General features: G+C 35.8%; 3 protein-coding genes across 5 annotated transcripts; 2 read left to right on the top strand and 1 right to left on the bottom strand.

Annotated features, from left to right (window-relative positions):
* The first annotated feature begins 4687 nt into the window (after positions 1 to 4687).
* Positions 4688 to 14713, top strand: FAB1D (FORMS APLOID AND BINUCLEATE CELLS 1A). 3 transcript variants are annotated; one of them, XM_021953617.2, is made up of 13 exons: positions 4688 to 4943; positions 6127 to 6356; positions 6465 to 6498; positions 6592 to 7296; positions 7875 to 8019; positions 8094 to 8432; positions 8865 to 9731; positions 10031 to 10362; positions 10770 to 10896; positions 11044 to 11199; positions 11851 to 13329; positions 13408 to 13674; positions 14017 to 14713. In XM_021953617.2, the coding sequence occupies exons 2-13, from the start codon at positions 6128 to 6130 to the stop codon at positions 14356 to 14358; spliced, it is 5022 nt and encodes a 1673-aa protein (XP_021809309.1). In that variant the 5' UTR covers positions 4688 to 4943; position 6127; the 3' UTR covers positions 14359 to 14713. The 3 variants fall into 3 exon arrangements, with proteins under 3 accessions (XP_021809309.1, XP_088101460.1, XP_088101459.1); XM_088245334.1 differs by lacking the exon at positions 4688 to 4943 and adding an exon at positions 5033 to 5365; XM_088245333.1 differs by lacking the exon at positions 4688 to 4943 and having other exon boundaries at positions 6119 to 6356.
* Positions 14714 to 15416: 703 nt separating this feature from the next.
* LOC110752867 (protein DMP2-like) lies at positions 15417 to 16346 on the top strand. Its single transcript, XM_021953620.2, has one exon. It carries the CDS (start codon positions 15433 to 15435, stop codon positions 16078 to 16080), a length of 648 nt encoding a protein of 215 aa, XP_021809312.1. The 5' UTR covers positions 15417 to 15432; the 3' UTR covers positions 16081 to 16346.
* Positions 16347 to 16946: 600 nt separating this feature from the next.
* LOC110752868 (Exostosin family protein) lies at positions 16947 to 19608 on the bottom strand. Its single transcript, XM_021953621.2, has 3 exons — positions 18857 to 19608; positions 18028 to 18281; positions 16947 to 17608 (listed from the first exon to the last, which is right to left on the bottom strand). The coding sequence occupies exons 1-3, from the start codon at positions 19506 to 19508 to the stop codon at positions 17057 to 17059; spliced, it is 1458 nt and encodes a 485-aa protein (XP_021809313.2). The 5' UTR covers positions 19509 to 19608; the 3' UTR covers positions 16947 to 17056.
* Between the last annotated feature and the right edge of the window lie 5482 nt (positions 19609 to 25090).

Consider the following 25090-nt stretch of genomic DNA (forward strand, 5'->3'; position numbering starts at 1 on the left):
TAACCCACATCAAACCCACCAATTTCTCTTTAGATGTGGAATCTTGGCTCCAAGTCTTTCTCTCCCCCACACCCATCTATTTGATGAGATAACGCACATCAGACCCAAATCCTCCAACAAAACCAAACAACAAAGGAAAGAAAAGAAATATAAAAAACAAGCCTCAGTGGATGAATTTTTTTCTCTTTCCTGTAGTTGCTGGGGTTCTAGGTTCATGGGGGCAAGTGGGGGTCATGGAGAATGGGGAGAGAGAGAGAGAGAGTCTTTTTATATATATTATTTTTTAACATTTTAATCGATTTAAAATTAATGAAAATACAAATATGCCCTCATTTTAAATAGAAAAGTTGACTGAGATGACGGAAAAGACGATTTCTGAAAGTGGAGGCATAATTAAAGTACCACCGTAACAATTTAGCAATATAAGAGACGAAAAGTAAAGTTTGGTCTTAGTCCAGGGATCATTGCTACAATTTTACCAATAAATAAATAAATAATTTTCCATTATACTTGGATTTTCTTATAAATAAATAAATAAGATATATTTAATTATATACTCATTCTTACCACAAGCGATATAGATAACACTATTTAATATTTATAAACAAACCCAAACAATTATAGCTGGCCATATTGAATTTAATTTTAATTATTAAATCTCTCTTTCTCTCTCTCTCTGGTGGGCTGAGGGAATTTGTGTGTGGATAAAAATGTATTCAAATATATGGAGCTCGAATTAGAAGTTTTATATTGATTTGCATCCATGAGACAACATGTGGACTTTTGGTGTGATGCTGTTGCTCTATCCACGTGAAGATTGCCATATTGTGCTTGTGGTTACATTTTCAAATAAACTAAAATTGACCCCATTAAAAAAAAAATCAAAATATAACTACTTCAAGAGGACAAATACGCATAAATTAAATATTGGAATGCACATATTCAACAAAGTTGTTTATAAATAAAAATATGTGTTGGCGAGACAAGTGAAGTGATAAATGGATCTGGACTCTTTGCTTGGATTTCCTCTTCTAGGATATGCATATGCTTATGTGCCACCTCATTTACATTTCGGATTTGGATCCTCTGCTATAATTTTTTCTGCCATTATTTACTTGACTCTTGTTCTCCACATGCTACTTCATTAAAATTTAATCTAAGGGATTTAAACTTGACACATCATCCTTCAAATAAAAATTTAATTTACTCCTAATTTAAAATGGATTAAAAAGCCCCAACTTGACTCACTCTAACTTAACGTCTCTACATTTTCTTCTTCTTCTTCTTCTTCTTCACGTCTCCTTAATTGAAATGGCTCACCAATTGAGAATGCAAGAAGCATGCAGAGAAAATGATATTCATCTTTGACTATGTAGTCATAGAATTTTCACATTAAAAGTTCTCATCTCAAGGTAATCAAACTGAAGAAAATAAAACACGAGTGCTATTTGAATCAAGGAAAATATAGTGGCAAATAAGTAAAATTTGCCAAAAACATGAACAATCTCAAAAGGTTCAAAAATAAGCTTCCAGTGAAGGAATCACTGTTTTGAAACCACTCTCGTCATCCATATTTTCTTTCCCCAATTTCCTCTATCAAAAGAATAAAAAATAAAAATAAAAAATCTTATCTTCCCGTATGTCTTATCATCTCATGTAATTATCGTAATTATAATCCTAATTTTAAGAAATAAACCCTATGGAAGCTGGTCCTTCAATAACTTTTGTTATCGGTTGTCAAGAGCAGTGCTCTCGATCATGATAAGGAATTGGCAAGCATTGGTTTTGATATACGATTTGCAAATCCTTTTGAAGTGGTACCGTAGTTTGAGGCCTGGACTTTGGGGAATTGGCGAGAACTGACTTTGATATGGGAAAAGAGATGGTGAGGTGAGAAAAGAAATGCATCTCTCTAGACATTTTGGAAAGGGAGATGCTTCATTGAAAGAAAAAGAAACAATGAAAATGATGGATAAACATTGAAAAACCTTTAGGCATCATTTTTTTTGGAAGACTATTCTTATTGAAAGGGGCGATAGAATACTAAACTCACACACACTACACATATGCTATGACTCGAAAACCACTATACTAGTGAGTCATTTGCTCCAAACCTAGGACCTTTAGGCAATTGTTTTTTTGTAATTATGAGATAATTACTTTTATTTATTTATAAATGTGACGTGTCAACTCTTAATCGTTGTTAATGGGTCTAGCCTAATGGTGAAGGCCTTGACTTGCAGACCAGTGATCTCAAGTTTGAACCGTCATGACACCTTGGTACTGTGTGTGATTGAGAAAACCTCCTTATTGTTCGTAACTTTGGCATGTAATGAATAAAAGTCAAGCTGATCGACATAAAAGATCTGAAGAGAGTTGATACCTAAGCAAATATCATAGAAAGCAAGTGTGTATGCTAACCAGTTCCGTGAGCAGGGGAAACAAAATTTGTGTACTTAAATGGTAAATGGTGCGTGGAATCCACTAATCAAAGCTTTGGTGCAAACTCAGCCTTGACTTTAGCATTTGATGCTTTGATATAAATAAGTTTCATCTTTAGTCGGTCAAGCTTCAAGACAAGGGACATGATTTGACCACGACTTGTGTGCAACTTTGAGCACCCGTTCTCTATTTCCAGAAAGTAGTGTTTTTTTTAATAATTGTTTTTATACTACCATAGGGCAGGTTTGGTTATTGGAGTGTAAAATTTCGTTCTTATATTTTATAAGTGTATTTTTGAGAATGCAATATTTTTTTATAACTTATTTAAAATGAACAATATCAATAGAAGAGAGAATGAATGAGAATAGGATCAACTACTCTTCTTAATAATAAATCTAATGCATGATTTTTAAAATATTGAATTACAAATTGTAACGTAGAATCTGCATACTTTTAAATTTTATGTGTTACTAAAATGTAGAGGAAACTAAGAATACGAATAATTTAAATACCCATATTTTAATAAACACATGAAAAGTTAGAAATCATAATAATTTCATGTTTCAATAAAAGCATGGTAGGGGGGAAATGAAACCCATAGCACCTCTCTCGGGTATGGATTTCCCATGTTTTCAGAAAACATTCATTGCATTTTTTTTATGGCGAAACTAACTCCATCAATTTTTTTAGAAATATTTAGTTGTATACCCATTCTTAGCACTAATGATATAAATAAACCATTCACCATTTAATTTATATAAACAAATCCAAAAAAACCCCAAAAAATGACAGCTGGCCTTATTGAATTTAATTTTGATTATTAAATTACTTTGATGCCCTATTGAGTGTTTTGGGTTTTTTTATATGATATTTTGGGGGTTGGACTTGTTTTAAGAAATCGATGTCAGTTTTGTAATTTATAAGAAGTTAAAAGCCTCTTTGTTATGTTGTAAATGAGTTTTGAGTGTGTTTCTAAAGTCCAATATTGAGAAACCAATGCAACTTTATAATTTGATCCCTATATTAGGTATAATTGTGAATTTTCCTTTTTTATTTTATTTATAAATTACTATTTTTATTTTTAAAGTCCTTGGCACTTCTTTATTTAACAAGGGCATTATTGAGAAACTAATACAACTTTGTTCCTATTACTATACAAACAAAACATGAAAATGCATACGGAAGGCCTTTCTTGGTTATCATTTCCAGCACAAACACTTAAATAAAAAATCATTCATTTCTATCTCCCACGAACAGGTGTGAGAGTTTCATTTCCTAAAATCTCGTTATGTGAACCAAAGAAGCCCGTAATAGAGATTATAGGGGAAATAGGAATCGAACTAGGATCTCAGGTGGGTAAATACTCTTAATCACTTGAGTTACAAGTTCTTTGCAATATTTTTATCTATTCGGGCTATACTTATAAATAAAAGTTCTAGGTTTTATTAGGAAATTCAGTTATGCACTACTTATTTTGGTTTATTTTCACGTGCTAATATTAAGTGACACGACAATCCAGTTAAAAGATAATATGTATTCAAATTTTATAATGTGTTTTTATTTCTAAAACACTTGTCATCTTTTAACTAGACTGTTTAGTCACATAATAATATCACCTAACAACAAAAAGATGTTTTTCTAATTGAGGAGACATGTAATTTATTCACATAGAATGATTAAAGTGGCAAGATTTACTGTCTTAAATTCCTATTAATGATAATTATTCAATGTTGTGATCACTTTGTATTAATTTTATTCCAATAAATACAGATCACATCATTTTATTACACCTCTTAAAGTACAGTTAGTGCATGAATGTAGCCTATAAACAAAGACAGAATTTTTACATGTTTTTTATATGTGAGATTTTACCTATCATAGATCTACCTGCTTTTTTTTTTTGGGATGGAAAATCATAGATCTACCATAATAAGAGTGCTTAAAAAAAATGAATAAATGCAAATTGAATGACCACAAGGATCAGAAAGCAAAAAAAAAAAAAGAGTATAAGACACTCAAATGAATAATACAATAGTACACATTAAAATCTACAAATATTTGCAATTTATAGGGTTATGACTGCAAAATCTTAAAGGAATAAATAAATACATTCTAGGTATGCTATGCGGTAATAAAAACTTGAGAAAGAATCAAATATTTTTTTTACAGCTAGTGAGGGACTGTTAGATGGGCCCCACTTTGAGAAATGGCTTTCGTGTAAATTCAATTGTTTCTTTTTCTTTCATTCTGCTTCATTCTTTGACAGCCTCCCCCTTTTCCCTCTCCAAATCTTACGCCGCTTGTGTCTGAGACTTTCGGTGGACTCTCTCAGACACCACCAACTTCTTCACTTACTTGTAAAATTCTTTGCTTTCTTCATAAACTTTCAAATTTTAGTTTTCAAATACACGCAAAATATTATACTGCAAATTTTTCAGTATGCTTGGGATTTATTTGGAGGTCACAGACGGCCATCTTTGTTCCTTTGGATTGCTTTAACAGTAAGTTTTCAATTTCTTTCCCTACCATTTATTTTTCTTTGTTTCTTCTCTGTGTTTGAGTGCTGAAAATGGGAGTTTAAAAAAAAAAATTTGTTTCTTTACTTTCCATGTGTGATCTTGGTCCAGTTGGCAAATATCTTCAAGAATTTATTGCGGAAACTTGGGATTTTGATTGATGAATTTATCCGAATTAGTGGATCACTTTTTTTCACTTTAAATACTGTGTGGGGTCGTGTGTTTTTCTCTCATATGGGGCTTCTTGAATTTTGATCAATTTTCCTGTGATTCATTGATAATCACTTTGAGGTGTAAAGGCTAGAATTCAAGAATTGGGTATTCATCTTCACCTGTTACTGTTTCTTGGTTTTCTTCTATATGTAAAATTGTATAGAACAAAACCCAGTTTTCAGTTTCGGTTCAAGGTAAAAAAAATTATGAAAAATTGTACATTTTTTGTTTTGCATATATTTGATTTTTGGGATATTTGTGTTTTAAATTTTGCTTGAATGTTTTGTCTAAGACCTTGGTTTTGGTTACATGGGGGTTATTTGATAACCGAGTTTTATTCTTGATTCTACATCATGAAACTTTGTTTGAGATACGGTCACCTGTACTAGTTTTTCTTTCTGAGTGTGCATGCGCATGCGTATTTGGGACTTGGTTTGCTTGTTATCTAAACTTGTATAGTCCTTTGGTTGTTATTATAAACGCATGGACTTTCATATTATTTTGGACAAATTATTATGTTCTCTACCTTGTTTTGTTGTCTTAGGAGTCTGATTATCTGTTTTTTTTGCCATGATCTTAGGAGTCTGATTATCAGTCGAGTCTTATAGATCCATATATTTTAATATTTAATTCAGTTTGAGTGAGATTGGTTTGGATTTTTAGAAAGGTAGTTAATAATAACTGTATTGAGTAATTCTTTTGATAAATATTAGATAACCAGAAAGGAACCCTGGGTTCTTAATTTTTAATGTTCAAAAGTATTTAAACTGTGAGGCTGGTTGAGGCAGTATGGAATTAATTTAAAAATAGGTTTACAAACAAGCGAAGATGATGGTCGGTATTCCTGTTTTTCCTTGTACATTGATTTTATTTTGCTTCTTAATTTTGTTTGAACCAAATCGGTGACTAAATTACAACTCTTTTGTGGGTTTTTCTTTTGGAACCGGATGTGTAGTATGTGTCACTACTGTGTTGCAGAATTGACACAATCCAAGGGCAGAAAAAAGCAGGTGGATTTGAAATCATTACAATTAGACACCGGAGGCCCCGTTAAGTCTTGCAAATTTTGTGTGGAGAAACAGGAGCGAGAATCTATCAAGCAGGGTAGTGGGATTTTATATACAATGACAATGATCAGTCCAACGACTTCCTTGTCAAGCAGTGACAGTTGTGTCTCTAGCTGCAGTAAGTGTCCATCTTTCTTTTATATGATACATGTTTGCCATCTTGAATCAACAAAATTTTAGTCTATGCTTATGTATTGATAATATGTTTTTTCTTCTGCTCTTTTAGGTGAGTTTTCTGTTGATGTAATCCCATACGATAGGTATGTACCCTTCTTTTTAAATCTGTTTCTGGTACAGTAATTTTTTCTAGGTACTTTGCTTGATGTATTGCATTTTACTTTAATTTCTGTTAGGGCTAATCAAGAAGAAAATACCAGTGTTAACCAAGAGAATCTCAATTGTCGACCTAATGGGCGATTGCAAAACTCAAGCTTTGAACATCAAGTAAATGGACTTGACAGATCACAAAAAGTGATGGAAAACAACCTGAAGGAAAGTAGTAGTTGTAGTGATGGGTATACAGTAAGAGATGTTGAGATTATAGAGACGAGTAATGACCAAGAAGCAAAAGATAATGTTGCTACAAACTCTATTTCATTTAGTGATGAAATTGAGAATTCAGATTCTATAGAAGATGAGAAGGATCCCCAGATATGGGAACTCCCTGAGCCTAATGATCCAGAGGATGACATGGAGGGTAGCGTGGCTTTCAATGACGATGACGATGAGGAGTGTGGTGATGGCATGAAATGGGGCAAACCAAGTTCTTTGAGTAATTCTAGAGATGAAGGAAGTGGAAGCTATAGGTTTAAAGAGGAAAAACAAAGAGCAACGGAAGCAGTAATCAATGGAAAGTTTAAGGCCCTTGTCTGTCAGCTACTTAAATCTGTTGGTCTGGCCTCTTCTGGGGAGGCTGGTGAAAGTTGGGTCGACGTTATTGCTTCTTTGTCATGGGAAGCTGCTTCATTTTTGAAACCTGATGCTGTTGTTGGCAAAGCAATGGATCCAGATGGCTACGTGAAAGTAAAGTGCATTGCAACCGGTGTTCGCAGCCAAAGGTGACAATATTAAGTCACTGATTTCCCTTCTTTATTTTTATTTTTAAAATTTTCTCTTCATCTTGTACTTATTTTTATATATATTTTGAATATAGGTATTTGATGTTTGATGATTCCAAAAATAAATAAAAAATACTCTGACACACTTTTCTTGATATCTTATTTATGTTGAAAGCATGTTTGGATTTGTTTCTTCAGAGAATAGTTGTTGCAAATTGTTGCAAATAGAACACAAGCTTTTTCTCCTCAAGGTTGCATGAGGATTCAGCTATTTGAATTGTCATCAACAACTTATAATCTATTATTTCTCCTTCCCATTATAGATATTTTCCTTAAAAATAATTTAGATTTTGTTCTTTTAACTCATTAGATGCACATAAAGCTAATGCTTGCCTGGTTTCGTGGAAACGCCACATAAAAGTGATATTTTCTTCATTATACCAATTTATAAGACTTGCCAGATTCAATTCAACAGAGCTAATCACCTCAATAATGATTCTAGTTAGCAGATTCTGAGAAAATCATTTACTTTTCTCATCTTGGAAGTTGGAAACCTGAATCAATGTATGCCATTGCAGTCAACTAGTAAAAGGTTTGGTCTTCAAAAAGCATGCTGCACACAAGCATATGCCGACCAAGTACAAGAATCCAAGGTTGTTGCTAATCAAGGGAGTACTTGGTCAGTCTTCAAGTGGATTGTCATCATTTGATTCAATGGAACAGGTAACATGATCATAATGTATGCCCTTATATCAAGAGATTAAAGTTACGTGTTCTCACCATTTTCTTGTAAACAGGAACAAGGCTATCTGAAGTTTGTCATCGAAATGTTAGATTTGTGCCATCCAAATGTGGTTTTAGTGGAAAACACTGTTTCTCGTGATATTCAGGAGTCTATTCTTGCAAAAGGAATGACACTGGTGTTTGACATGAAGCTCCATCGCCTAGAAAGAGTTGCTCGTTGTACTGGATCACCAATTTTATCATCAGATACAATGACAAGCAAAAAGCTAAAACAGTGCGACTCTTTTCACATTGAAAAATTTACAGAGGAACATGCTGGTTTTGGTGGAGGAAAGGTGCCGAGCAAAACATTGATGTTTATTGAGGGCTGTCCTACACGCCTGGGCTGTACGGTTAGTTAATTATCCTCCCCATCTTAGACTGTTATTCTTTGGTTGGGTTGTCTTGTAGTAATCTATTGTTCGAAGGAGGAGCAGCTTCTTTTTAAAATAATAATGATCTTATCTCATATTCTGTTTACATGCAGTTTATGTGCCTTCAATATAGATTTTTCAGAGCCCTGTTACTTATTCTATTCCTATGGTTCTTCTGCAATCAATTTTGTTGGGTTGGAACTTCGAATGTTCAAAGACCATTCATTTTTCATCTGGGCTTCATGGACTTGCTTTACTATCTGACACTATAGATTGTGTGTGTGTATCTTTAATTTGGTAAATGCTTCAATTTTTTTGAGAAGGATTTGGCCAATGCTTTAATAAATGAAAACTTTTATAGGTTGCTTAGCATCTTGTGTGAAATAATGAATTCTACTTGAATGACTACAGATTTTGCTGAAAGGAGCACAGAGTGATGAATTGAAGAAGATCAAGTGCGTAGTGCAGTGTGCCGTTATTCTGGCGTATCATTTAAAACTTGAGACTGCTTTTCTTGTTGACCAGAGAGCAATGTTCTCTACGCTTCCATTGTCCAGTGCAGCAAATGGCTTGTCCACTGAAGTAGCAAATGGGTTTCCCACTGATAAAATTTCCCTTAATTTAGGACCTGTTACTTCATGTGTTTCTCAGCACAGGGACTCTAGTGCTGAAACTGGGTCAGATGCAGTTGATATTCTCATTTCCAATGGATTCCATGAAGGATGTTCCCACAATTTTAACTCGGAATGTGAAGGCAATTCCACATATGAAGTTCATGAACCATACAATCCTGCCATATTTTCTGGCTTCTCGTCCCTTTCAGCATCACTGAGCAAAGTTATAGGGGGGAGTTTCCCTCTGGCATCTTCTTATCAGTCCCTCTCTTCATACTTTGGATTCAATGCAAGAGAACCGAATGGCGAGATCACAAGATCTGTTTCTGTTTCAACGTCTCCAGAGGCAATTGATCTTTGTGATGTTGAAGATAAAGGTAGTTCAGATGAAGAGAGGTCACTCAATGGACAAACCCATACTTCGTTTACATGCACAGAAGCTTCTCCGGAGATGAAAGAAGATGGTGGAAATAGTGAAGATCAAATGCAAAGTAAGAAGGACATCAGCACAGTGTTGGATTCTCAGAGTATTTTGGTTTTGATGTCTAGACAGAATGCTTTAAAAGGGACTGTTTGTGAGCAGAGACATTTTTCTCATATCATGTTCTACAAGAATTTTGATGTTCCCATTGGAAAGTTTCTACAAGATAATTTACTCACTCAGGTTTCTCCTAACTCTATTTTTAGGGCAATATATTGTTCATTCTCCTATCACTTAGTATGGTATGTCCTTAATGGGTCAGGTTGAATCGGGATTAATATATTTGTTTTCAGGAATGTTTTGGTGTCACCCCTCTGTTGGTCTTGTTTATTGAATACATCTAATATTTTCAGACATTGAATTATTGATTTTCAGTTCTATTACATGAAGGGATTTGTTTTTGTTTTTTTCCAAACTATTTTTTTTTTTTTTTAAATTGCATTTTCTTGAAGTTGGAACTGAATAAAACTTGTGCACTGCAGAGAAGCCAGTGCAGTTGTGGTGACCTGCCAGACGCTCACTTCTACTATTATGCACATCATAACAAGCAGCTTACTATTCGAGTTAAACGGCTCCCTGGAGAAAAGCGTTTGCCTGGTGAAGCAGAAGGGAAACTTTGGATGTGGAGTCGATGTGGTAAATGTAAATCCAGGAATGGAGTCTCAAAGTGTACAAAAAGAGTGTTGATTTCGACTGCTGCACGTGGTCTGTCATTTGGAAATTTCCTGGAGCTCATTTTTTCAAACCCCTCTTTGTCTAATATGTTTTCTAGTTGCGGCCATTCGTTGCAAAGGGACTTTCTCTACTTTTTTGGGTACTTTTCAGCTCTCATCTAGTGGTACTTTTGGCATATATCAGGGTTTGCTTATTCAAGTAGTGTATTTTCCAATCTTCTAGTTCATAAAAGGATTTCCATAGGACTACTTAGGATAGTATGCATATGGGAGAAGTTAGGTTTTGCAGCGATCTCGGGCATGGGAAACCATTTCCTAGATTTTGATGCATTTTGACATGGCATTAGAATGATCAATATTTATCATTTTATCTTGTTAAGTATTTTTTTTGGTCCAAAAATAATGATCATGGGAAAGGATTACACATTATTGTAGCTTGAAGCAATTAGTCTATTTCAGCGTATCTTCTATTTTATCGACTCTAGAAAGCAGAAGCTATACACTTGTTTTAAAATGTCCTTATTATGCTGTTTTGGGCACTCTGCAGGTTAGGCCCTATGGTTGCTATGTTCAAATATTCCCTGGTCACAACTTATACTGTGTCTGTGCCTCCTCTGAAGCTTCCGTTCAGCAATTCAATTAGACAAGGGTGGCTTATGAAAGAAACTCAGAATGTAAGTTTCTTTTCAGATTTTGCTTGCTTCTTTGATTTCTCATGATGCATTGATATTTCTTTTGCCTAGTAGAAGATACATTAGCGTTTGTTGCCTCCCCTTTCCTATATCCTCGCACTGGATGTGACCCTGTTTTTTTCAATCTAGGTGTACATGAAAGTGATGCTATTGTTCACAGAGGTTGCCAACACTCTAAAGAAGATTAGATCTCAATTTGATGGCTTGACTTTGAAACTTCGAGGCTCATTTAAGGAATTCTCTGACATCGAAGACATGCTAAAGCAAGAATGTTCTGAATTTGAGGTCACTTTTCTCTGAACATATTTTTGGGCGGGTTAATTTATGGCATGTTTTGCAGAAAGGATTGATTGGTTGTTTTCACTTGAATGTGAATGCTTTTGTTACAATATATTTCCAATACTTACCAACTTTTTGTAATGCAATGCTTGTAATGAACTAAACCACAATGCCTTTATGATCTGAGAAAAGATTTTATCGCTTCATAATAATTGCCTACTTTGTTTGAGCTCTGTTATTTGGTTTAAATCTTCTCAGTTTGAGGGACATTTTTTTGTTGTAAAGTATAGTTTTGTGTAGTTTGACATTCTTGTTGCAGGCTTTTGTTTTCCTTTGCAAATCTTTTGTACTTTTCAGATGCATCAATTTCAATTTGTTTCATTGTTTAAAACTGAATTTTAAAGATTTTTTCTTTTGAAACATTCAATAATACTGGTAGCAAGGATGGGAGCTTAGATGAGACTGTTTAAAAATGTTTAGTTCATAGACTTTTCAAATGTTTCTATTTGTCTAGCTTGGCATTCTTCTCCTAGACTTTGATTTTCCTTTCAATGTCCTACTTTTCAGAAGAATGAATTTTGCTTATTAATTGTATCGTATTCAATATTAGGAAATTTGTTTTTATCCTTTTTGACCGAATCATAATTATAAAAACAGGTAAGCATTCAGAATGCTGTTAGCAAGAATGGGAACTCAGACCAGGCCGCCTACAAACTCCTTAGCTTGAACCGAGTACTTTGGGAACTAATCCTTGAATCATGCATTTGGGATCGGCGCTTGCATTCGTTACTGTCACCAGATTCGTTGATGATACATTCTGGAGCTTCTGAGAAGGTAGTGCAAGAAAAGGTGAATTCAGATATTGATGGCATTGCTAGTGGTGGAATTGTGGGGACCAAAAGAATTGTGGAAAAAGGTGAGAAATGCATTGATGGAGGTGCCAGTTTAAAAGTTAAGCTAGATACAGCTTCAGAAGCAGATGAATCTCCAAGCAAAGACATTCTAGTTGGAGGTCCTGTTCAAGAATCTAAAGGAGCTGATCCATTTGATGTGTCTAATATGGCTGAGGATTTTGAAACACCAAATGTTGGTGGTTCAAGCCCAAAAAGATTGTCTAGCCAGGGGTCCAATCTGAGCACCAATGGCTCCACCAAGGGTCATTCTGAGAATAATCAGCTAGAAGTGGATAGAACTATTCCGATTTTGACAGAAAATGGGGATTGTAGCTCTATTGTCGATTCAAATCCATCAATGAAGGGTACTTCTCACCATTCACTATCATCCAACTTGGAAAATTCAAATGACTGGTTTTGGGTACCTTTCTCTGAAATTCGACAAATAGGCATGAAGGATCTACATAGAGTTTACTTGCCAAAGTTTGAATCACTTAGTAGTTATACTGCAGAGTACTTACCCACAGCACATCAACTGATCAGAGAGGAAGGGCAAATGCTGCACATTCCTCTAGGAACTGATAATCATATTGTGTCAGATTATGAAGGAGAACTGTCCAGTATGATTGCTTGTGCACTGGCGTTATTGAAAGATCTACCTCTTCAAACAGAGGTTGTTGCTGATGGTAGCAAGGGAGAGAGTGGAATTGCTGCTAGAAAATTTGAGAATTTACACAGTTTGACTCGAATTCCCACTATTACTTCCTCGCATTGGTCTTCTAATGGTTCTTCAGATTCTGATTCAGTCCATTCTAATGCAAGCATTTCTTTGGATGAGTCACGCTTCTCCAGTTTTGATGGGTTGAATTTGTTGGATTCTCTGGTTCCACCAGGAACCGTGAACCCAGTAGTCCCTCTAGGAGGTTCAAAATCACTTGGCAAGGATAAATATACTGTAATATGTCCATATGCCAATCAATTTCGTGATCTCAGGAATCGATGCTGCCAATCTGAAGTTGATTATATTGCTTCCCTTAGCCGTTGTAGAAACTGGGATGCTAAAGGTGGGAAGAGCAAATCTTTTTTTGCTAAAACACTGGATGACAGGTTGATTATTAAAGAAATCAAGAAGACAGAATTTGGGTCATTTATAAAGTTTGCTGAGGATTATTTCAAGTACATAAATGAGTCATTTGACAACGGAAATCAAACTTGCCTTGCAAAAGTTCTTGGGATTTATCAGGTTTGTTGCATTTGAGTATTCCTTGTCATCAATGGGCTTGTTTAATTCTTTATACTCAATTTGTTTAATTTTTTGCAGGTGGTTCTGAAACAGACAAAAAGTGGGAAAGAGATGAGGCATGATCTGATGGTCATGGAAAATCTTACCTTTGGTCGGAACATCGTTCGTCAGTATGATCTTAAAGGTGCTCTACATGCTCGATTCAATTCTGCTGCTGATGGTTCAGGAGATGTTCTTTTGGATCAGAACTTTGTCAATGATATGAACTCATCTCCACTGTATGTTAGTAACAACGCAAAGCATATATTGGAACGGGCTGTGTGGAATGACACAACTTTCCTCAATGTGAGTTTGTACATATTTTCTGCATTATGATTAAAGTTCTGGAAACATGTCTTAGTCAGGCTCAGGCATATACATATAGTTTGTGACTGATCGTTTGAGATTCCTTTATTAACAGAAGGCAAGAGGACATTGCTGATCCTTAGTTCTCTAGAAGTGTTATCTTCTGTTTTATGATACTTTTAATTCTTCTCTTTTTAGTCTTCCATTCTCGGTTTTATTTTATTGTCTGTTCATCCAATTTCTATGAAAAAGGAGTTTATATATATATATATTGGCTGCAGTTATAGTCTAATATCCGCCAAATATCTATGAGCTGATATGTTTTTGTTCTTGTATTTGCAGTCAATCAATGTTATGGATTATTCATTGCTTGTGGGAGTGGATGCTGAACGCCGGGAGCTTGTATGTGGCATTATTGATTATCTTAGACAGTATACTTGGGACAAGCAACTAGAGACATGGGTGAAGTCCTCACTTGTACCAAAGAATGTCTTGCCAACTGTCATCTCTCCAAAAGAGTACAAGAGGAGATTCAGAAAATTCATGTCTGAACACTTCTTGAGCATCCCAGATCATTGGTGCTCACCAGAATCCTCTGACTCTTGTCATCAATGTGCTGTCAGGGACGATTCTTCTGAATCAAAAACTGGAAGGAAAGGCGGGCTAAACAGTTCTTCGGCCTAAGTCCTTTTTACCGGTATCGTCATCTTTTGATATACAAATGTCAGTGCTGCTTCTTTTGACAGGTTTAAATACTGTAAATAATTCATCGTCTCAGTTCTGCCCTGTTATTCTGCAATTTTTCGCAAATTTCTGGGGATAGTTTCAGGCCTATTGGTCACAATGTGCAGCTAGAAGTAAAATTCTTTTGTAGAGCCTATTAAGGAAGTATAGAGTTTTGGTGGTCGAAAACTTTTGGAATCAACGAGAAGTTGCCGTTATTGTGGATGGCATTCTTTCTTGTACGTGTAAATGTTGCTCCTGGATGTTAGTGCTGGAAGTGCACATATAAATACAAGCTATATGAAATCTTATGCTATGCTAGTCTTTTCAGTTTTATTCTCAGCACTTGACTTTGCAACTCTGCCCACACGTTCAACAATCAATCTTAGCCACTGCGCACACCTTGAGATGTTCGGCAAACCAGCATCAAACTGGGTTTGCAATTTGAGTTTTCAATCTCGAAATTGTGATAATTTTCTCATGTTAGAACCCCCAAGAATTGTGGAGCCACTTAAAATTGGAAATTAGAAATTAGAAATTGTTACATTCTCAATCTCCAAACCCAAAACTCCGTGATTATGGATATATTTTTGTTGAGTGAGAAGGAAATGTGGTATTTCATAGAATTCTAAAATGACGGAATTTAGATATGAAATTGAAATTGTGAAATGTCGTTTATTTTGGTGGAAATTAAACTCAGGAATTTGATGCCCAAATTTCCATGAATTTTTCTGCGTATTATTTAATAAATTCCGCGCTTAAGTTGCCAAACAAGGGAATTGCCAATTTCTCCTCTTAAATTCCGAGTTATTTTTCCTCATCCAAACGGAGGGTAAAAGTCCACTGTCATTGACAAAGGAAGCCTTCCTACATGAAATGAAATACTAGGACAAAAATAGAATTGCTTCTTCTGCTCACTTGGACAAAGAATCCTCCCTTCACTTGAACAAAGAATCCTCCCTCTTTTTCGTTCTTATAAACTTGCTTTCCTATTCCAAACTTGGCTTGACTCAGCAATTGCCTCCTTGAGAAATAATGGAAAACAACCCCATCATCGAAGACCTGATTGATAGCAGTGAACATGATGATGATGATTACTTGTGCTTCAAAGACGAAGACACTGACCAATCCCAATATTGCATGTATGCTTTGAATGCAATACTAAGTGGCACAGCCCGCCTCAATGTTCTTTTGCCTACAGCCACCATTCTTTCCTTCACCATTTTTGCACCTCTCCTTACCAATGATGGCTTCTGCACCGCTTTCGACCGCTGGCTGATGGGTTTCTTCATTGCTCTTTTATCAGCGTCGTGCATCTTCTTTACATTCACTGATAGCTTCAAAACAGCAACTGGCAGGTTGTACTATGGAGTGGCCACGTTTAGGGGCATATGGGCTTTCAATGGTGGCCGGAAGATGCCGTGTGTGCCATCTGATTATAGGCTGAGATGGGCTGATCTCTTCCATGCGTTGCTTTCATTAATCGCGTTTCTGACATTTGCAGCTTCGCATTATGGTGTTATGGGTTGCTATTATCCAGCAATGCCTAGGAGGCTGACCAACACCCTTCCTCTTCTTGTCGGGTTTGTTGTTAGTGTTTTGTTTGTGTTGTTTCCTTCTAAGAGAAGAGGGATTGGTTATCCTTTCTTGCTGCTCAGGGATGCTTTGTACTCTAGATATTGAGAGGGATGGTGTTTCCTTTGAAGAGACAGCTGATAATTTTTAGAAAAGAAAGAATTTGTTGTGTTATTAATTCATATACAATGAGAAATTGTGTCTTTTATTTGATAGGGAGAGCTGCTTCGCCAAGAATGTACATATTTAAATTAAACTTAGATCACATCTCTATAAGCAAGTCCTAGCTTTAATAATGATGTGGTTCACTCTAATGACATGTTTATAAATCCGTAATTGGATTAAGATGAATTGAATTGAGGAAGAGTTGGATTGAGGAGAATTAGATTTCGGATTCATATTGAAATTGTTTACTAAACCACATGGATTGAGGGGAATTAGATTCCGGATTCCTATTGAAGTTGTTTACTAAACCATAGAGAATTGGGATAGGAGTGATACTAATTACTAAAATATCCTCATTGTTGGGTTAAAGTAGATGACAAATTTGAAATTTTAGAAATTGTGTGAGGATATAATGGGTAAAAAAGATGATTTCCTAATGGATTAGTTCTTCAGGAATTAGAATACCATCTCCCACCTAAGAATTCAATTCCTCCAAAATGAGGAATTCAATTCTTAATTTTGTGTGAACCCCACTTACTTTTCAATTCCTTGATGTGAACTAAACGCAGGAATCCTCCACAGGTGGAATTCCAATTCCTGATTAATAAACACACCATAAACTTATACTTTTACAGAATTGAAAGATGCAGTGACTATTATGATTAAGTCATGCACAAGAATGACACATAGTAAACTTGTGGTTGGTGTTCTACAAGGGCTCTCAAACAAACGTAAGAACCAGCATTCTACCAACTAATCAGCAAAAATGATAGCCAAAAAGGAAAGAGAAAGAAGTTTAACAGGGAACAGAGGGAATAACTTTTATGAATAGATATGGAACCAATGAATAAAAATAAAATTTTGTGACAAAAGCTATTGCACAAAAAATACAATCATGAATTAGTATAGGACTGTAAAGTCAAGTACAGTGACAGCGGCGTGGAACTGATACACCAGGAGGTTTTCTCCTTTCACGAATGATCGCTTCCTTAATCATGGGCAGCTTCTGGTAAACCTTTTTCCACACGTGGTTCACTGAGCCATCTGGTGGAATTGGCCCGATGCCACCAGGATGACCATTGTCATACTCGAACAGGGGCTGAAACTGAGCCATTTTCCGACGAAATCTATCTCTTTGCTCTTTATGAAAGGTTCTAAGATGGCGCACAAGCCAGTTTGGTTTCAATGCATCATCAACTGCCACAAAAACTGAAAATTCTGAATAATCTACAATCCCTTCAAAAGGAAGCTCTATGTTGTCACTGACAATAACAGGTATACAAAGACTTTGAATGGCATCAAAAAGCCGGCATGAAGTGGGAGTGTCCCCAGCTGGGTGCAAGCAAAACTTTGATGTTCTCATCCCTTTTATGGACTGCTCCCTCCCAGTAGCGTTGGGGAATCCTTCTTCCATAATAACATCCGGTTCATTAACCAACAAGTCCCACAATTTTTCTCGAACTAAGCCTCCCTGTTATCAGAAAACTCAATTATGTTACAAGGATTATAACATGTAACAAGTTTGGTTTATGAAAAAATAGAGTGATCATGCTATTAGATAAAACATGTCTAATGATTGTTAAGCTTTACGACAACCCACAAGACGATTAAGATGAGATGTAAAAATTTATTAGGGCATACAGAAAGCATGTCAGGTGGAACTTCAAGGGTCTGATACAGACAAGACAATATATAACAAGCTATTTTTTAGATTAATTGCAGCTAAACCGTGTTAGTTCACTGATGAACTAGGGAAGAAAGTACCATTCACAAATTGATGAGTTACAGGCAGTCAAAAAACAAAGGCAATGAATTATTTCACAGTATCTCAGATGCAAAAGTAGATTGCATTGCCAGTCAACAAATAAGATTCTAATTTTGCATACTGACCCGATGCCTATGTTTAGCTCCTTTGAAATAAAGTAGAGTCTGCCGCTTCTTGTTCTCTGTCAGTTGCAATCTAGGAAGTAGATGGGTGTAGGGCACAATGACATCTTTGAGCAGTGAAACTTGTGTGTGCTGCATCACATCTGACGAGTTGCCATTCGATGACTTGGATTCAAGCCTGTACCACCCTCCAAAATCTACAACTAGGAGGACCGCTGGGGCTATCTCTGCTCTAACGTGCCACATTGCCACTGGGTCTGCCAAAAATGCTTCAAGTTTTAACACAACCTGACAACCCAGAGACTAAATCATAAGCTGCTATAGCATATACTATACTTCTTTTTAACATTTAATTGCTCCATCTTCTCCTCTGGGAATAGGTAAAGCGAAATATCGCTGTAACACAATAGCAACAAATATATGAACCCAATACATCATATGGTATAACATGTCATAACCAGTCATTTACCATTTACGTTAGCATTTTAATCTTACTCCGAGTTACCTAAAACTGATCAAATGACAGCCAAGAAGATAAGTTTTGAAAAAAAATTAAGCCCATCCCTACAACTTAAAAGAACCAAACTTTCTAAATTCCGAGGGTGGAATGGATCATGCAGATATATTCATTGCAAATACTAGAGCACAGTTATTGCAAAATGATTTACATCTACAAAAAAGAAACATGCATCCCACATTAACAATCACATCAAAACCAATACCTGATCATTAAATCCAACAAACAATCCCAGAAATTACTCAATACCCATTAACAAAAATCCTATATCAAATCCCAACCACAAACCAAAATAATTTTTAAACACCAACATACCAGTGAGCACAAACACATGGTCTCTTCCACCTGATCTTTTCCAAGCCTCGGTGTTCTTCACAAAGTCCACTACTTGCCTCTGCCTCTCATAGTCCTCATTCCCAGCCTTCTTCCTGAACGCTCCTTTAGCCTTAGCCAGCTGCAATTCGGCGCTCAAAGTCGCGAAAAAAGGCACGAAAACGACGTCGGCTTCGGCAGCACTGAAAACCCTCTGGGCAAACGACCCAGTTCTCTGCGCCTGAGGGGTCATCAGATCCCCCAAAATCCAGTACTCGGCACTGTACTGTTTGATCAATGGATTCTCAGGATATGGCGGAAATTCAAGGCTTTTGGGCAGCTGGGTCTTCGGGATTTCGCGGTCCGCATCGCTACCGAGCCGGGAATCGGGCCCAGAAGCCCAGTACTTGTCTAGGAGGCCATAGTTGAGAGATCTGGGGAGGTCTACGACGAAGACTTGGATGGAATTTTGGGGAGAGTGAAGGGCGTTTTGGTAAATCGAGGATGAGAAAGGAGAAGAAAGAGGATTGAAGAGGAAGAAGAGAGAAAGAGAGAGAGTGCAGAGGAGAGTGAAGGCGAAGAAGAGAGTAGGAACAGAGCACAGTGAAGAGGACGAAGATGAAGCTGTGGCTGTAGCGGTGCTCTTCAGTGCCATGCCTTTGTTTCCTCTGCTGCGAAAATGGCCGACTGGTTTGGTTACTTTTGCAGTTGGGAACTAACTGTACATGGAACAAAGGGTAGTTTGGTAAAACCGATTTTATTTTGTTCATTGTATTAGTTTTAATTTTTTATGTACGCATCCTCCACCGAAGCACAGCTTCATAACCACTAATTACATGATTGTAGGGACCGACGAATATTTTATTCTTATTATCACGCTGTTTCGAAGCTTCCTCTCTGTCTGAAGCTACCAAGTCGGTGGTCACGAACGAAACCTGTGTATTTATTTATTGATATTATAATTATATATTTTTAGAGTATCGTGGGAGAAATTTGTAGTTCAAGTTATGAGGAACAATTATTGTTTCGAATGCATACTTAAGAGTCCCCAATACTAGTAGGTCTTATATTAGTGGCGCGGCCATGTAGGGATTATAGGGGTTGCAGCGGTCCTAGGCCTCTACTCAACTCACTCTCTCTTATTTCAGGGACATCTTTGTAGGGCCCCACTCATCATTGTATTCCACTAATTCAAACAATCTGTTTTTTAGATAATCATTCAAAGATCATCTATACAAAAAATCACTTGAATCCGATATCATTTGACCACTCAATTGAGTTCTTGAAATTTTAGTACTTTCTTGAAGCATCGTATTCATTGATTTTGTAGGACACAATTGGATGTCGAAAATGATATATAAATATAGACTTAAAAAATTAATGGTTTGGACCGTTGAAAAAAATTCGTAGGGTACTCTAAAGGGTGTCCCTTAAATATTTTATTTGAGGCATTCCTCAATAGAAGGGGACTGTATATATATAGTTTTGCTCACATCAGGATGACTGGATTTTAATTAAAATGTGGACACTAAAGGTGAAACGTCAAATCAATCCAATGGTATTGTAGCTTTGATATGTATTAATTGACAAAACTTAAAACCATGCGCATTAGTTCTTTGGTGTCTTTTTTTCACGTGCAAGTGGCAACCTCAACTTTAATGATTATTGAACTAATTTAACATTATATTCTCCTTATCATACCTTTCTCTCTTATTTAAGGAATGCTATTCATAATTGCTCTAAAGCGATTCGCACAATACTTGCTAGACACGTGTACACACGTTCCCAACATATGCTCCTTTTTATTTTTTTTATTCTTCTCTCCTTTCTCTTGATTACCTCGCACTCTCTCTTCTCTCTTCTTCTTCTCTCTGTATCTCTCCCTCTCTTTCTTTCTTCTTCTACTTCTCTCTCTATCTCTCTCTCTCTCTCTCTCTTCTCTGCTTCTTCTCCTTCTTAACAAAGGGGGCTTAAGCCCGGAGAACAACTAAACACAAATCTTCCTCTTTATTTCCTAATCTCTTATCTCTCTGTTTTTTTTTTCTTCCGAGTTTCCCCCTTCTTTCTTCTCTTTATATTTTTTTCCGTCTTCTACCCCTGGCTTGGTGCGATTTCTCTATCCATTTTTGGCTATATTCGCACTACCAACAAAGAATTTGGGGGTTGTGAACCTTTCTGGTGTAATACCTCGAAAAAAAATTAAAGGTGGACTTTCATATTGCAGTGAAAAATGATTATGGGTATTTTATCAAGTGTTTTTGGATTGAGACTATTGGATTAAGTGTGTAATTTCAAGTTGGATAAAAATGCCCTTATGTAACATTTTGTGAATTTTTCAAAGGGCATCTAAGAAATTGAGGTGAGACTATTACGATTCTTAGGTAGTACAATAGTAGTCGACTCAACGAACACGTAGGAAATCATTTCTTAATTTTGGGTCAAAATGACCAAGATACCCTTATATGTGAAAATTACCAATATACCCTTGTAAGAAAAAAAGAAGAAAAAAAGAAGAAAAAGAAAAAAGAATAAGAGGAATTTGCAAAGTGTAGACAAACCCATCCTTTCCCTTCATTCTTCCCCATTTCCCCTATATTTTTCTCTACCAAAATTGGATTGTGATCTTCAATTAGAGGTGAGTTGTTCACCTATTAAAGATGAATCACCTAGTCTAGGCTAAGTGTAATGATTGTTTAAACTCAGATAATATTGTGGGTAGAAGGAGATGGAAGTACGGTGAGGAGGAGAAGGAAGAATAGGGGGAAGAAATGAGAAATCTCCAAGGGTGAGTCAAATTTCAGATTTCTGGTTTTTAACTTTGTGTTTGTGTGATTCTAGTCTCTTGAAGAGTATTTTGAGTCACTTGAGTGATAGGGAAATTGAATTGGAAGAGTTTGAATTTTCAATTTCGAGTTGGGTGGATAGAGTAATTTTTCAAGTGTTGGTGTTTATGATTTTGGTTCCATTTTGAGTTTTTGATGAGTTCCAATGATAGTATGAACTTCGGAAGAGTTTAAGAAGCTTTAGGAACAATATGGGAGTGATAGAATGGTTGAAAACGACTTAAAACCAAATCTGGAAAAGTTCATTTTCTGAAATTTTGCAGTCCATGAGTCTCACTTTGGCTATTTTTTTTTTTATCCCAATCCTTTGAGTATCTGAGGACTCCATTTGTTGAGTTTTAAACTAGACTTGGCAAGAAACAAAAACAAATTAATTTCGTTGAATTTGGTTGAGTTTTGATATGTCAAACACACGTGCAGGGTTTGGAAAAAATCTGTTTTCTGCAGAAAACCAGCCATGAGTCCAACTTTGGAGCTAGTTTTCTCCTTCGTTTTAGGTCCGTTTTGAGTGTGGTTTGTTGGGTTAGAAACTAGAGGGAATAAGCTTTAAAACAATTACAAGTTTGCCCAATTTTGTTAACTTTTGGTTGGTCAAAATGTCTCACAAAATCTGGGTTTTAGTATGGAAAAACAGGGGAAGTTTGCAATTTTTTTATAGAAAGATGATGAACAGTAACCGGAAAACAAGCCCACTCGTTGCTCCGGCTAGTGGCGGCTGTTCCTGAAGCCTTCGATGCCATATTTTTAGTATATTCGACTAAATTTTTCGATCCGAGTCCGATGGTATAGGTTTCGAGTCGTTTTGAGGGTTGTAGCTTAGAGAGGGTACCACACTCTTTATGTTAAGAGAAAAAGTGTTTTTTTAATAAAAAAATTAGAATTTCTAACCTCATTTATGTTATATTTTTCAAATATAGGAACTGGAGTGAACCCGGCAACCTTCGAAGGGTAATTTCGTTATTTTAGCTTTTTGGGACACGAGGTAGGGTTTCTTGATTCCCCAATGATTAGACTATATCACTTTTAATCTTAGTGTTTATATATAATATTATAAATATGAATAGTATTGTTGTTTTGCTTGATGAATATTATTTAATGTTAGGTGAATACGATTGTTATTGTTTAATGAATATTATATGATGTTGGGTGAATAGTATTATTGGTATTGCTCCGTGGATATTATTTGACGTTGGATGAATATTATTATTCATGGGATTAAACTTGAAATATTTTTGTTAATTATCTGTATTACTATTTAGCATAGATTAATAATGTTTGAGTTGCATTACATATGCATCATAATTATGGTCGTGTGTTGGGTCGGTGTGTGTGTGTCGTTTGAAGTATATCTAAGGGGTGGGAGAAGGCCTTAGATATATCTGAGTAAAAAAAATATGGAATGTATTGAGGTGACGGGCTTGAATATATTGAGGTGATGGAGCAGGGCCTCTAATGAAAAGTGAAAGTTGAGAAATTCGTAAACAAAAGAAAAATGGGTTAAGGGACGGATAGACGCTAGTTCATTTTTTGGGTATTCGGAGCCGCAGTGGTAAAACGCATGGTATGGGACAAGCAAGCTTGTTGCCTTAAGGTATGAATTAGTGGGATTAGAATGGAGTGAGTTCATGGCATCACGGCATATGCAAATTTATTTATTTGGTCTGATTGCATAATTTATATAATTCTTGTGTTGTTTGATGCATGACATTTTGATTAATTGTGATAGCTGACCTTGAGGGATTTGACAGTACTCTACTGGGCATTAGAATTCTCATACCCTAAGAGATTGTACAGGATTCAAGACGAAATTTGAGGAAGCAGGTTTCAATTAAGTTGCCAGGCTTTTGTTGTTGATTTGTGTAATTAATGTTTGTAAGTAGTCAACCGTTTGATAAAGATCTTAGTGTGTATTTAACTATAAGCTACTACGACTCTGTTTTCTGTGTTGTTAAGTAAATTTGTATTATTTGTGGCTCTATTTCTCATCATATCATGGTTGTAGGATTTTATTCTTATGACTATGGTATGAATCACACCATGATTCGGGAATATTAATTGGGTCGTGACATCTGGGTTGTGAAATTTTGGGGGTTTCTATAATCCATCCCTCCCAAATCTCTTCCTCCATCTGGCATTTAACCAAATTTACAGAGAGAGAGATATGGAGACTGAGAAAAAGAAGAAGAAGAAGAAAAGAGAAAGAAGTAGAAGAAGAAAGAGAAAGAAAAAAAAAAAAAAGAGACGGAGAGAGACGAAGAGAAGAAGAAGAGAGAGCGTGAGGCAACCAAGAGAACAAAAGAGAGAAGAATAAAAAAATAAAAGGGTGGGATTGGGAATGCATGTACACGTGTCTAGCAAGTATCGTGAGAATCACTTTAGAGTGATTGTGAATAGCATTCCTCCTCTCCTTTGTGCCTTTCCATTCGTTCTTTTTGTTTTTTTGTCCGTTCTTTCTCACTTTTTTTGATGAATATGGACACAATTGTTTCATTCTTTCTCTCTTCTGTTTCATTTTTTCTCTCTTCTGTTTCATTTTTTCATTCTCACTCTCATACTTTTCTCTCACAATTGTTTCATCCTCTTTTCTTTTTTTCTTTTTTCCTTCTCTCGCTTTTTCTCAATTTTTCGTTTTGTTTTTTTTCTTTCCCATCATTTTTCTCTCTTTGAAACCAATTGTCACTGTTTGTTTGATACCTATGTTTTCTTTATAATTGAATTGCTCCAGTAAGAAAAAATACTTTAAGCAAATAATACCTTATTATTAAGAAAAAGCTAAAAGAACTCATGAAATATAAAAGTTCTATAAATTACTTGTCCTTTCAGCATCTCTTTGGTTCAAATTCATCTTTGTAAGAAAAATTATATATAAAAAAAAACCTAAAAGATTCACATGTCCTCATGTTTATTCGCATAGTCTAGACTCAAGTGCAAGATGTCCCATATTCATGATTGTAGTATGCATCCCATATTTGTACTTCCAAGTAATTTTTAGCCTGCTAGAGGAAAAATAAATATCAGAATGTGTTACTTTAATTTTCCTGTCAATAAATTAACACACATATATACATCAATATTACCTATGGAGAAAGAACTCTCATCCGTATAAGATAAATTTGAATTTGCATCATCGCATCAACATATCTCTTGAAGAATGCATGGCAACTTTCTACTCGTTGGCTACTTGTCATTCTGGCTGAAAAAACATGATTCACATATGCAGTAACCCAACTTGAACGAATTTCATACAATGACAGTAACTAGTCATTATCTTGTGACTCACTTTTTTCCACAATCTTCATTCACTTTGAGTCAAACTCTTCAGTGCTTTCTGATTCCGATATGCATTTTCTAAATTCTTCAAAATAATCTCTATATTTGACCCCACCTAACCTTT

The sequence above is a fragment of the Prunus avium genome, chromosome 8 (genome assembly GCF_965620075.1).
Source record: "Prunus avium chromosome 8, drPruAviu1.hap1.1, whole genome shotgun sequence".
Classification (NCBI taxonomy): domain Eukaryota; kingdom Viridiplantae; phylum Streptophyta; class Magnoliopsida; order Rosales; family Rosaceae; genus Prunus; species Prunus avium.